This window comes from Rhyacophila brunnea, unplaced genomic scaffold (genome assembly GCF_057557595.1).
Source record: "Rhyacophila brunnea isolate RB1 unplaced genomic scaffold, BYU_Rbru_1.0 scaffold_4, whole genome shotgun sequence".
Lineage (NCBI taxonomy): Eukaryota > Metazoa > Arthropoda > Insecta > Trichoptera > Rhyacophilidae > Rhyacophila > Rhyacophila brunnea.
Genome location: NW_028233068.1, coordinates 52912546 through 52926640, shown reverse-complemented (window position 1 = coordinate 52926640; position 14095 = coordinate 52912546). Strand labels below are relative to the sequence as shown.

At 31.2% G+C, this 14095-nt stretch overlaps 1 protein-coding gene across 1 annotated transcript in view; it reads left to right on the top strand.

The window, feature by feature from the left end:
• Positions 1-7202, top strand: part of LOC147067509 (guanine nucleotide-binding protein G(I)/G(S)/G(T) subunit beta-1) — a 34487-nt gene extending 27285 nt beyond the window's left edge. The window contains exons 5-9 of the mRNA XM_085953622.1: positions 20-142; positions 965-1166; positions 1665-1742; positions 3349-3487; positions 4959-7202. Of these exons, the coding sequence (XP_085809748.1) occupies positions 20-142; positions 965-1166; positions 1665-1742; positions 3349-3487; positions 4959-5065 (649 nt within the window). The 3' untranslated portion in view covers positions 5066-7202. The remainder of the gene's footprint in view (positions 1-19; positions 143-964; positions 1167-1664; positions 1743-3348; positions 3488-4958) is intronic.
• Positions 7203-14095: the final 6893 nt, after the last annotated feature.

Below are 14095 nucleotides of genomic sequence, written 5' to 3'. Positions count from 1 at the left end.
AAATGTTGTTCGATTTCAGTTTGAAGACACGAGAAGGAAATGTGAGGGTGAGCCGCGAATTGCCGGGCCACACTGGATACCTTTCGTGTTGCAGATTCTTGGATGATAACCAAATACTCACCAGCTCTGGCGATATGTCTTGGTAATGTTACTTTCTTGTTATGGTGATCATCAATTCTCACTGTAACTTTTGTTCATAATTTTTGAAAACAGGGTGGCGAAATACAATTTTGACTATAAATTCTATAACATAAGCTACCTTAAATATCAAGATACATATTATGAATAGATTAGGTAAAATTGACATTGATTTATTTCATGAAACCCATGCTGGGTCTCCTACATCAGGAAAATTTCAAAAAACATTTGTTAACCCTTTTACTCCTGCCCGATTTAGCCTAGCTTAATATGTGAAAACTCCCTTGCATTTTTTGCTAAAATATCATTGATTTTTTTTTTTTTTAATAATATCCTATACATGTTTAAAAAAATTTTAACTTTTTTGGTGTGTTCTCTTTTAGTGAATGGGTGTATAAAGTAATATTGAGAGTTTACAATGTTTACATCAATAAAACAAAAGAAAAAATAATATATACTGATTTATTTGGAAATAAAAATATAAAACTAAGTTTGAACTACAAAACAAGCGTGAAGACATTTTTTTATTTATAATAATTGATATGTCTAATTTTCTAGTATAACCTATCCTTTCTTACTAACAGAAAAAATAAAATTTATTCTCTATAAAATCGAATTTTTATAAAGAAATTAAAAATAATTCGTATGAAGTGTCAAGGTATTCAAAAATTATTCAATTTGAGAATTCTACGGAGTAATCTGATACAGTATTGAAGATTACTGATAATGGAATGAAGTATAATATGCAAAAATATGTTTCATGTCAAATTAATCATTTTATAATGGTCACCCGGCGATGAATTGAACACCGTGTGTTGAATTGCAGCGCTCTGTGGGACATTGAGACGGGTCAGCAGTGTGGCTCGTTTGTGGGGCACACGGGAGATGTGATGTCACTTTCTCTGGCGCCGGACATGCGCACATTCGTATCGGGCGCGTGCGACGCCTCCGCCAAGCTGTGGGATGTTCGCGACGGGATGTGCCGTCAGACCTTCCCCGGACACGAGAGTGACATCAACGCTGTAACTGTAAGCACAACTTTTTATTTTAATCAGTTAATCCAGATGGTTTCACAGCAATTTTTTCCAATATTAATATAATATTACTGCACCTTGGAGCTGAATGCCTGGAGGTCATATCTTGTCTTATCTGTTATGTTTACCAGTTTAAAATCATTTTTATCTTTTGTTAATACTGAAAATATGGAGTTATATTATGGTTATAAAGATACATACTTCTAAAACTACTGTATTCCAATTCTAGTTTGGGGGTTACGGCGCTGCAAATTCACGTAATGCCGATCTTGCCTGATTCCAATTGGATCCGGATATAATCAGACAAGGTTGGCATTAGAGCTAAAATTTTGTTCACACTGCCCACCATAAAATTGTGTAAATGTGACCTCCATGTGGCTGTTTGCTCTTCATATTTCGGAATATAATTCCATCATATTTTGAATCAGTGACATCTTTATCAACATAATTCAAATTCCTTGTTATTCAATATTTGAAATGTAATATTTTCAGTTCTTCCCTTCGGGATATGCATTTGCGACAGGGTCCGATGATGCTACATGCCGAGTATTTGACATCCGATCCGATCAGGTAAAATCAGTCATAAAATTATTACATTAGTGTTTCACAAATTGTAGTATGCAAAATATAAAAAGGGGCACTAGTCTGAATTTGAAAGATTTTTTTCGATTGCGGCTCAAAAGATTTTATTATAATTACTACACTACAACAGGTCCAATGACAGCAGTGGCGAAGGGAGGAGGTAGACTGCTAAGATTCGCCATAAATAGTGCACATTAAACTGTCAGTCATACGTATTTGTTATTTTTTTTAAATTCAATTAAACCTTGTGGAAACCAAGCCAAGTCAAAAAATACTCGTCTAACTATAAAATATCTAAAATTATGCAATTAAATCATATTTAACTTTGGATATTTTATAGATAGAATAATATTTTTTATCTGTTTATAGTTTGGTTAGGAAGGGCGTAAGGGCGGACGTGCTCAGTGTGGGTCAAAATGAAGCTTTTTTCTATTTTCAAAGCATGATCCTGGATATTCCTTAAACGTTGTAGATAATCTATTAATATAATTTTGAAGCCTTATTATCCTTTATATTTATTTTAAACATTTGATGACTGCATAAAGTTTTTTATTACATAAAATAGTATTCTTTTAAACCTCTCGCTCTAATGTTATAGAATATAGTCATTTGAGTACATAAATGTGCAGTGGTGTTAAGATTTTTTGCATTTATTAATTTTCAAACGCATTTATAAAACCATCAGTATAATTTATGTCGACATTATTATAGTGAAATATTTACGATAAAAAATTATATTGATAATCTCTGTGATCCCAAATTTGACAAGAATTAGGCATTTTATTATTCAAAAAATGGGCAAGATTAACACATTTGAAGATAATTCTAAAGATACTAATTATAAGCTATGTCTTTGACCATTCAAGTGTGATAAACATCTTACGAATAATGATTGCTTTATAATAATTATTGACCTAAGAATAAGGTAGTGTTTTTTTGAAATACGCCATTTCTTTTGGCATTCCCCAGTAGTTAAGCTACAACATACGGTCGTAGCCATAAATTGACAAACTATAATTGAAGTAGGGAGTAAAATGATGTTAACGTGTGTGTTTTCCTCCCAGTTATAAAAATAGATATTTCTTCTCATATATTGTGTCAAACTAATTCTGATATTTTTAAGGAAGATTGATTTTTTTTTTCAAATGAAAACAAGAACTATGTAATGTTTTATTTATTGTCCAATAATGAAACCAATGAAAAATAAAAATATTTTTAAGTCAAATATTTTGCCTCGTGTAAACGCTGCTTTATGCACGAAAATGACTAAAGAACGCGCTAAGTGACCAATGTGAATGGCGGCAATTCAAATTGATGAACAGTTCACTATGTCTGTGCTGAGACTAGAAGCGACTGAAAGCCGCACTACGCCTCTTCTTTATATTGGTTCAAACTAAACAGGCGACGCATTGTGCGCGTGTCGGTCACGTAACAGTCAACGTGTGTTGCGCGGTGTCAGCAGTGAACGTGTGAACAGTGAATGTGATCAATTGAGTTTTTTTTTTTCGTGTGTTTCTTGCTTAATATTTAATGGTACCTATATGAGATTGTTGTTACGATTCCCCAGCTAATGAATTGTTTTTTGTGATGATAGGAACTAGCAATGTACTCTCACGATAACATTATTTGCGGCATTACATCCGTGGCGTTCTCCCGGAGCGGGAGACTGCTCCTCGCCGGCTATGACGATTTCAACTGCAACGTTTGGGATTCAATGAAGACGGAAAGGGCCGGTATGTTTTAATCTTAGTGATGATTGAGAATTTACAGAATGCTGAAAATAGTTATAATGTCGAATTTTCAATTGAATATTTAACTTTAAAGCCGGTTCACTCAGCGCCTTTTCGCGTTTTTAAGGGTTATGGTGTGAATGTGTATATTTTTTTATTTCTGTGATTTCATACACATGATGTTTGTTTTTTCTCTACTTTGCCTTGTACAAAATTTAGAATGACTACTTGCTCCACATGGTATACCCGAAGAATTGCACTACATGTTAGAGGTAGTCAGAAACTAATTTGATATAACATTGTATTTAGCCAATAGAAGATATTAAAGATTATATCCATGTATGGTGGAAATATGTTATTAAGTCTAAAAACATCAATTTTCAGGGCAGCTATTTGTACGTTTGGCTTTCTGTGATAAATCACGGTAGTCAGAAACTAATTTGATATAACATTGTATTTAGCCAATGGAAGATATTAAAGATTATATCCATGTATGGTGGAAATATGTTATTAAGTCTAAAAACATCAATTTTCAGGGCAGCTATTTGTACGTTTGGCTTTCTGTGATAAATCACGGTAGTCAGAAACTAATTTGATATAACATTGTATTTAGCCAATGGAAGATATTAAAGATTATATCCATGTATGGTGGAAATATGTTATTAAGTCTAAAAACATCAATTTTCAGGGCAGCTATTTGTACGTTTGGCTTTCTGTGATAAATCACGGTAGTCAGAAACTAATTTGATATAACATTGTATTTAGCCAATGGAAGATATTAAAGATTATATCCATGTATGGTGGAAATATGTTATTAAGTCTAAAAACATCAATTCTCAGGGCAGCTATTTGTACGTTTGGTTTTCTGTGATAAATCACATTATATGTTTTTAAATTTTAGTAAAATATTTGTAAATTCTCAACAAAATAAAATTTAAAAACCTCCGTGATTTACTACATACAGGAAACGAGCCTTACAACCCTGAGAATAATTGATGTTTTTAGACTTATCAACATATTCTTTATATAATCGATATAATCTTTAGTATCCTGTCAATAATCAAGTTATTTTCGTTTGTTGAAATTCAAATGTCTTTTTTCTTTACAAGGACTATTGATATATTGTTGTTTAGTTTAATAAAACGCAATTTTTTTGTAGTACTTATTAAAAAAATGCGTTTTATTAAATTAAACAACAATACAATGCAGTTCAACCATGAATTGATAGTTAACAAAATAAAAGACTATTGATATGTATTTTATGAATGCATTTAGCTAGCTAGTTTGAGAAATATTTTTGGTTGTATGAATATCCAAATATCTCCCTCACAAAATCTTCCGTCAATCCATGTTGCATTTGCCTTAATAAATTGTCAATTTTGTCCAAATTAACACACAATTTGGGGTCAGCATAAGAAAGTAGAATTTTTCTACTCAGCTTGTATTATATTAATATTTCTGATGTGGTTTTCAGGTATCCTAGCCGGTCACGATAACCGCGTATCATGTTTGGGCGTAACCGAAAACGGAATGGCCGTAGCGACGGGCTCCTGGGACTCATTCCTCCGCATCTGGAACTAGGAAGCTCCTCTATTTCTAAGGGGAAGATCAACAAGGAAATGCAAAGCCCCGACAGATAGTAACAGTAACACGATCAGCCGCAAACCGACTAAAAACCTCTTTGAAATGGCGATAGGAACCCTCCCCAAATATAAGCCCTTGTCGGAATCCGATCGCCCCTCCGTTCACAGGCTTTCTTATGTATTTAACACGACAAATCAAACAGTGTATGATAATGATTCATTTCCGTAAAAGTATATATCTTAGATGTCGATATTTCTATATGGATGTTGCACTTTAATTTTTAACAAGGCCTCAAACTGAATGGAAATTTCCGGTGCGTCTACTTTTTCGGAAATCCGTTCACTAATCATCTTTAGTATTTCCGAGGACGCATTCGTATTATGAAGTTTGTTTTGTAAATATTTTACGTTGTTCGCAACTTTAATTGTATTTAGAAATTAAGACTGTGAGTAATGATATAATGGAATTAAATTCACTCAGTACGCTTCTGTTTTAGACATATTGTCCCGAGTATGTAATCAACATGCAGAGAGACTGCTTATTTTATTATATTAGACACTGAAATATTTAAATTAATCCACGGGGAAAAAGAGTGGGTCGAGAGTCATTTCACGGCGGTTTAGACTAGCGGTTAATTGATAAGGGAGATTATTATGAATATTAAATGAACATTTCAACGTGTTTAAAAAAAAACCAATATGGCTATGTGTCGTATGGTATTTGGATCGTTTTGTCGCTGCAGAATGAGAAATCGGTTCACAGTCGATGTTTAAGAATATCTTATTCGTGTCGTTCAGGTCTCATGTCGTGATCTGTTCACAACTGCAGACCGATCATAAACAATCTGTATCTCAAAAGATTGATTACCACGGTCTGCGGTACGAATTTATCTGACGCTTATATCTCACCGGTGACTAGAATTTTTGCAATCTGAACCAAATAATTCTGCGACCTTTATTTGTATTAACTCGAGTCAGTTGTGAAAGTTTTCATGAACGACTCACGTAAAGAAGGCGCATAGTTATTTGGTTTTCGTTATGTAAAAATTAATCGGTTTAATAAATTGTAATACTGATTTTTTTAAAGGAAATCTGAATGGTAAATCAATGACGTAATGTCCAAAACATTCAGTGTTTTTTTAATGAATCATCAATTAAGGTCTTCTATCACAATTGATTGACCTTTGAAGGTGTAACTTAATGATCAATGTTATTTTTTTTCTTTCAAAGAAAACTGTCAGGCTATTCAGGTCTTCGAGCTGATGAGATGATGTGTCGTAGATTGTACGTAAAATTCTTTCCTAAAGTTTATATATTATATGTTCTGTATTTGTTATAAATTTAGATATTTCCGTTTGTTGTTGTGTTGATGTGAGACACGGGACACACCGGCGTGGCTGTCGGATGATCTTTTGAATGACGGTATGAATGTTAAGCGATCGATTTGTCTTGCGATTGAACTATTGAAAATGGAGTCTTACGTTGCCGCAGTACGTTTATATTATTATTTTCGTTCGAGAATGTTGCTATCGCCGTGAACAACATCGAGTCTATATTCCAAATTTCATTGTTGCACAAGATGTTTACACGAATCATATCAAATACATTATATTTATTTCCATGGTAATTACATATTGTAATTTTGTCTGAATGTGAAGTTAAATTAATTTAAAAACCGGGATTGTTGAAATTGCTATATCACTTAATTTTGCGGGAAATAGAGACATTCGAGAATATGTTGTTTTTTTTTATTTAAGTCTGTTTGGCAGTTGTTTGATTGGGATTGATTTTGTTGTATGATACCAAAGTTTGATGATATGTATATTTATATTTATATTATGACTTACTGTATTTTTTGATTTATACAATACATTTGTAAGGAAAAGTGAAGTTTACGCTACCCTCTTTATTTAGTGCTATGAAAAATACTTTTGCTCGGGATAACTAACTCACAATCTAATTTATTGAATCTTCTGATCACATCACATTTGATATGTCAAACTATGGTATTTCTAAGTGAAAGACATACTCTCTTTTTATTGCTTTCTCTTTCATTATGTCTTGAAAAGTTTCTTAGTAGCGTATCGACTTGGAAGAGACAAAGATATTATTTTATCCTTTTTTGAGTTATTTCCAAAAATTTAACTGACAGTACTTTAACAGTAAATAAGTGGTGTACTGTCGTCTTCTCGCCTATTTTGAGCGTACATGTTTTTTGCATGGCTTAACGAACTAGGAAAAATGTGCGCATTTTTGGTCTTTCTCTATATGGCTTCAATATAATTATTAACGAAATGTCATTTGACTGTAAAAAAAGTGTAAAGATGCTAAACGGTATGCTTGAAGTGATCGGTTTGTGTTTAACTTAATTGATAATGGTTAGTTAAATTTATTGAAATGTTAGTCAAAATCCAAATATAACTGATTGAACCTTTTCAGTGGCCATAAATAAATTTATACTTACAAAAATATTATTGTTTCGCGAGAAATGTAGGTATAATGTTCAATTTTTAATGAAAAGATCATTTTATTACTGCCGTAGTTTTGAAATTCAGAGTGTAGGGATATAAATAGAAATGGCGATACTTGGAGTTCACAAGAAGCCTAAAGGCACCGGCTAGAACTAAATCTCAAGTTTATTTTCTCTGGTATTTTGGACCATTAAATAATTAATAAAATCTTATTAATATTATAAATATCATTCTATATTTGTGATGAATAAATATAATTTTTTTTTGGTACAAAATAAATTCAAATGCAGTTGTAGCACGGAGGTATGTTTGGAAACAGTATAACATAACTTATTTTCTATACATATTTTTTTTAACCTAGTCTCTTTCGTGTAAAATATTTTTAGGTCTATATTATTACTTTTAAAATATTTTAAACTGTCGGCATACTGATGCTTTCGCGTATATTAATAAAAAGTAACATCAGCCGAAAGAAAACTGATTTAAATAATTTCTTGGATTTGATTGGATTATTGAAACATTGCTACTAATTTTCTGTCGCACTTCGGAGTCACGGACAGTAAAATATATACGCCGACCTATGGTATGTAGTGACATATCCATCGTATTCAGCCGAGTACAATTTAATTTTGGTCTTTACGACATCCGGCTCCCCCGCGTGAAGGGAAGACGACGCCTCCGATCGATGACTGGTAAAAAGTTGAATGCAAATCTTTTTTCGGCCAGTGATCAATTGCATTTTCCATGTTAAAAGATTTATAATTATTATTACAATATGAGATATATTCTCGGATTAAAAATCACTTTAGCGTACGTTTATTTATTCCCGCCTTGTGTGTATATTTAACATTCGAGATATATATCAGATGTGTCCGCAGTCGAGTTTTGAATATATTTGCCTCGTGGCCTACTTCGTTGGCACTTATTTTATATTTTCATGGCTAATGAAAAAGAACATTATATAAATATATCTGTATCCTTTTCCGTATGGTATCAAATTTTTTTGAAAGCGGACGAATCAGGAAACGTGTCGCCGGTTGGGAAAATTGTTTCGTGCCTTGAGGGTCTATTTAAAAGATTTATCGAGTTTGGGGATAGTTTATCAAAGAGAACTGTTTTGGACACATCGGTTTATATCCTAACTGAGCATTTAATCGTAAGCTTTTTCTGACATTTTAGATTTTTTCTTATTAAAGAATATATTCGAATAAGTTGGCCATTTATATTGTGTCGTTCAGCGGCTATTTTGTAAACCTTATTATTTATAAAATCATATTTTTGGAACCGCGTTTCAAAGTTACACAAAAGATCGCACATAATTGTTTTGTATAATTTTTTTAAATATAAATATTCAAGTATATTGTTCATTTTGTTTTGTCGGCTTAGCAGGCGGACATTTAATATCACTGTAAAAATATAATAATTATTATATAATTTTATTTGTATTGTATGATAAGTTGCATCATAGTTTTAAATGATTATACATACGTAGGTGATTATGATAATGTCTATCGAATGGAAGAAAAGAGAAATGAAAAGAAAAAAAAAACAACCGGTTATACAATACATACTTTGCATTTATCAATAATTATTATGAAAATTTCATCAAATGTTTTTAAATTATTTCATTTATTATCATTTTTAGTCTTAAAAATTCTATCGTCGCCTTATTTATATTGATATCTAAATATCTAAAACGAGCAGTCGCCATCGTTGACTCTGTCAATTGTTTTTATTGTGGAATATTTCGTAACTTTTGTGCGTCGATGCGCTGCTGAATGTTTTGGATATTTTGATATGTATTCGTAATAACCTAATGATTATTGTATAATTTGTTATTTTATTATTTTTGAATCATTGCCAAAATTACATGGTAACCTTTGGGTTAAATCTTATGCAAAAACAGTTATTGTCAGAATAAAACAATTATTATTGTATTTTTGTTTTGTTTTATTTTCCACCATATTTTTTTCATTCACACATTCACATTCAATCTCTAAAGGCTAATTTCATTGATTCTGTCCACTCAACTATCTATTGGTGTATATTTGTGCTCAATAATGTTTTTTAGGATACACATGCCTAATATTGTAATGATTGTACGAGTTGTGTAGATTAATAAATAAAACTCACCATTATTCAATATTAAGAGCTGATAATGAAAACCGTGGTCGTATTTTTACGATATTTTTAAAATTCCACAAGGATTAATTCGCAAGCAAGAAAAATATAATATAATTTTTTCCTTCAAAGATATCCAAAGTTTTTCATCAATATCTCTAAATAAGTATTGAATTATGGATCGTTTATAGTTTGATTCTATGCAACTTGCACATATTACAGCAAAACAAGAATTCAAAATAATAATAAATAAATATCAGTATTTAACTTTACTTTAAAGTATTTTCACTGAAAATGGAGACATAATTAGTAATTTACATTGACACATCGTATGAGCTAATAATAAAAACCCTTGAAGTAACATTTCCCTAAACTCGGAACGCCTAAACAATATTTTAAATCAATATTAAGTGTTATGGATACAGATATAGTGGCATCTAGGTAGCCTATCATAAAGCTAAACGGGTGTATAATCCAATGGTAACTCATTATTCTTACTAAACAAAATTATCCCAGAATTTTTTGAAATTAGTGCAAACATCATGTCAGTATTTAAGGCCTTCCACCAAAGATGAACAGTGACCATAATCAACGTCCGATATCTATCAGGGTTATCCGGCCAGATTTCATATCAACTATAAATTTCGACTATGAAGAGTTTCATGACATCCTCTTGAAATATGACAGAAAATCAACTCTTCGATGTGAAGTATATAATTCCATATTGTGCTTTTATGTGAAAACCACAACCTGTTGAATAAAAGACGTGCCCAAGATAAGTGCAAAAATAAAATATATTACAAAAAAAACAATTGGTACCTCCAGATTTATTGAAACCACTGGTTAATCAAAATATTATTCGTTTATAATGCTCACTCCGTCGAAATGGTGTTGTGTCAATGAAGTATTATAAAGTTACCCATTTGACCAACGCGAGAGCGATACTACTATCAGAGCGGTAATGTCACCTGTCAAGGGAAACTCTACATCACTGCAATAGTGACACCTATCTGTAGCTGTGCTTAAACGATTAGTTTTAGAATGACACGTCATATACCATCCGTCGGTGATTGACAAAAAAGGTAAAAATAGCTACAACCAACAATATTAACGGCTAGTACCGCACATGTCGGATTAACATATTCAACGGAGGATTGTTACACTCATCTGAATATCAATTCACATTTGCCATTTTTATTTATTTATGCTTAAGTTATTTTATTTCTAACAATTTAATTTTTTGGATGAATGAAAGTACAAATGCTGCTTTGGAGATTTGTATTTTATGAATCATCTTCTGTGTGAAAGGGTAGAGGTGTAATAATTTAGATTTATTGTTATGGTGTCGTGGAGTGCGGTTATGAATGAAAATGGTGTGTGGTGGGAATAAGGGGTTTAAGTATTTTTAATTTTCAACAGAATATGTCTTGCATTTAGTAAAGCTGAACAAATAAAATAAGACTAATTTTATACTTATTTTGTAATTCACGCATTATAATTAATAATCTCCACTTCTTGAAATCTCATGAGTATAATATATATTTTTTTCGTCCAATATTTATAATATTCTTAACTTCCTCATACTGTTGGACCAATCTGCTAAAATACTTATTTTATATTTCTTCCGTAAGACTCTTCACAAAATCCCTCTTAGCATAAGTAATGTTTCAAATAAATCCTCAGCTACCATTGCACTGTCGCTGATTATAATATGCAAAATATGTTTCTCATCTATTTCTGAATGTATAATTACGTATTAAGAAAACTGATTTAAATCCATATTTAGCAGCAGATCGTAACTATGTATTTTAGATCGTAGAGATATGAATTTGTAACGAAGAAGATAAAATGGCTGTCGGTCACAGTTTTATGCTGACCGATGAGAGCATTTTGTAGTTTTTTTTTTTTTTTCTAAAAACTTTTTTTTGGAAAAAATATTTATCAAAGCCATTACAGCAACTGCCAACTGTTGTACTAAAATAATTATTTTTATTCCCATTAATATTACAATGCCCCATTACAATGGTTCAAATTTATTATACAATAGAGTTTTCTGTCCGAAGTAAAAATATGTCCCATAAATATTATTTCTTATTTCAGATTTCCCTTACAGTCCAGACAATGAATATATTGTAGAGTACATGGAATATGTCACAATTTTTGACTTCAGGACTTTGTTAGGAGTAGTTAGTAGGTAAACATACTAAAAATCCCCGCCGCTGGGAGGTGAACTAAAGGCGGGAGGGGGGTCGAAAGGTCCCATTTTTTGGTTTTTCGCTTATATCGGAAACGGAGCATGTAGAAAAAATGTTTCAAATAAAAATGAAAGCTAATTAAATTTCCTATAAAATTGTCTCTATACATATTTGTCGAATTCCCAACGGTTTCCGAGATATACGTTATTGTCAAAAATTGTGACATATTCCATGCACTCTACACCCATCTTTTGAGCACTCATTGACTGAACTATTATTATTTGTCAGCATACCCATGCAATTGGAAAATAATACATGTTGTAGATTTATACATACTTGGAAGTTTAAATACTACATTTTATTTAATGTGTCGTCTAGTTCACTGTGGGATATATTTAAATATGTATTACTTCTGATTCGGATTGAATCTCATCTTTTAAATATTTGTCTTAAATTAACCAATTTTAAAGGGATGATTTAAAAAATCCTCCTAAAATCAATTACGTATTGAAATATGTAATGGTCAGTGGAATAAACACAATCTAAAAATTTATTGGACATGTGTTGTATATTTTACAATATTGATAAAATATAATAAGCGCATTATTTGAATACCTTCCTATAGTTCCATTAACCATTTCATCTTATAAAATAAATCCAGACCAAATATTTCAGTTACATATTATTATTATCATAAGAACGATTCTTATATTAGCAGGCAAGTTCAAGAAGCAAAAGTAAAATAGTTTGCGAAAGTGTTATAATTAAAAAAATAATTTTGTATACTTAAATTTTTCATAATTCGTAATCTACATATAATGCTAATTTCAATATTGCAGAATCATTTTATAGATTAATTTATTTTTCGTACATTCTTTTAAACTCACATTTTAGGAAACCATATTGTTTTTAAAATGTATTCCATTAATATTATAATGTGTAATGTATGTGCGTACAATATGGATATGTATTGGATTAAATTTAATATCATGTTTTATACTGTTTATTACAAAATATTAGGGTGTGTACGATTAAAATTAATAGGTATAAATATATATAACTGAAAGATTGGATGCTGGCTTTCTGTGTAACGAAGTTTCACACGTTGGAATTTATGGAAAAAGATTCTGTAATCTTTGACTGCGGCTCATCTATCCACTACTTGTACATGTATAACTTAGTATTAATACATACAAGAATCGTTTGGCATTTACATACCAATAATCTTTTATCTGTAGCCATGCGTAATTTGTTTGCGTTTGTCATATTAATGCGATTATGTGATAGAAGTTATAGTTGCGGTAAACATTGGCTATTGTTCTAATCATCAAAATGTCTCGATCTACGTAAAAGAGTGGGGGTTGCCTGCGTGAGGTAAAATATCTATATGAAACAAAGATTTTGAATCTCCTTTCTGATGGAGCATTCTGTGATTTTTCTATAAAAATCGTTAATGGCAATTTCAGTTTGACATAAGTGCCACTTTTGTATGCAACAGTATTTACTCTTTCTGTTTTGTTTCAGAGTTTGTATGAAAATTATCACTTTCATAGAATTACGCTTCATTCAAGAAAATTTTACTCATCATCTTTGATATGTGTTTAATTCCATTGATGATCAAGGCATGTATAAAATATTTTGAATATTCTGCAGGATTATTAAAAATCTTAAAGTGAATATGCCTCGTTGAGCGCTTATGTACGTCCAGATTTTTTTGAAATTCTAGGACACAGAAGTCTACACACCTTATAGTAATAGATAAAATAAAAATTTCTATTGTTTTAATTATTAACCATGTCATTCAGATTGAGATATAAAATCTGGCTAACTAACGTTAAGAACAATAGTTTAGTTAATTTGGACACTTTAGAATTGGTGGAATTTCAATTTACAGGTTCCAATGAAATAATTAAACATAAATAATTTTTTACATTGGCTATATACGTCATTTTACTTTTCAAAAATAACGCTTGATAGATGGGTTCCATATCGGTGCACATATTCCTGTAATCAAGTTCGCAAATTTTACATTAAGCATCTTAACATGTTTGACGGAAACCTTGTAATTTCTTCCTGAATATTTTATTACGATTAGGTGGCCATTCGATATAAGTAGCATGATATTTAAATGTGGTAATTAAAAAGTAATTATCTAGTCAGCAGTCAATGTGTTAACCCATTCATTCGCTGTGGACCTTTTAATTTAGTATTTAATTACCACATTTAAATAACATGCTAATT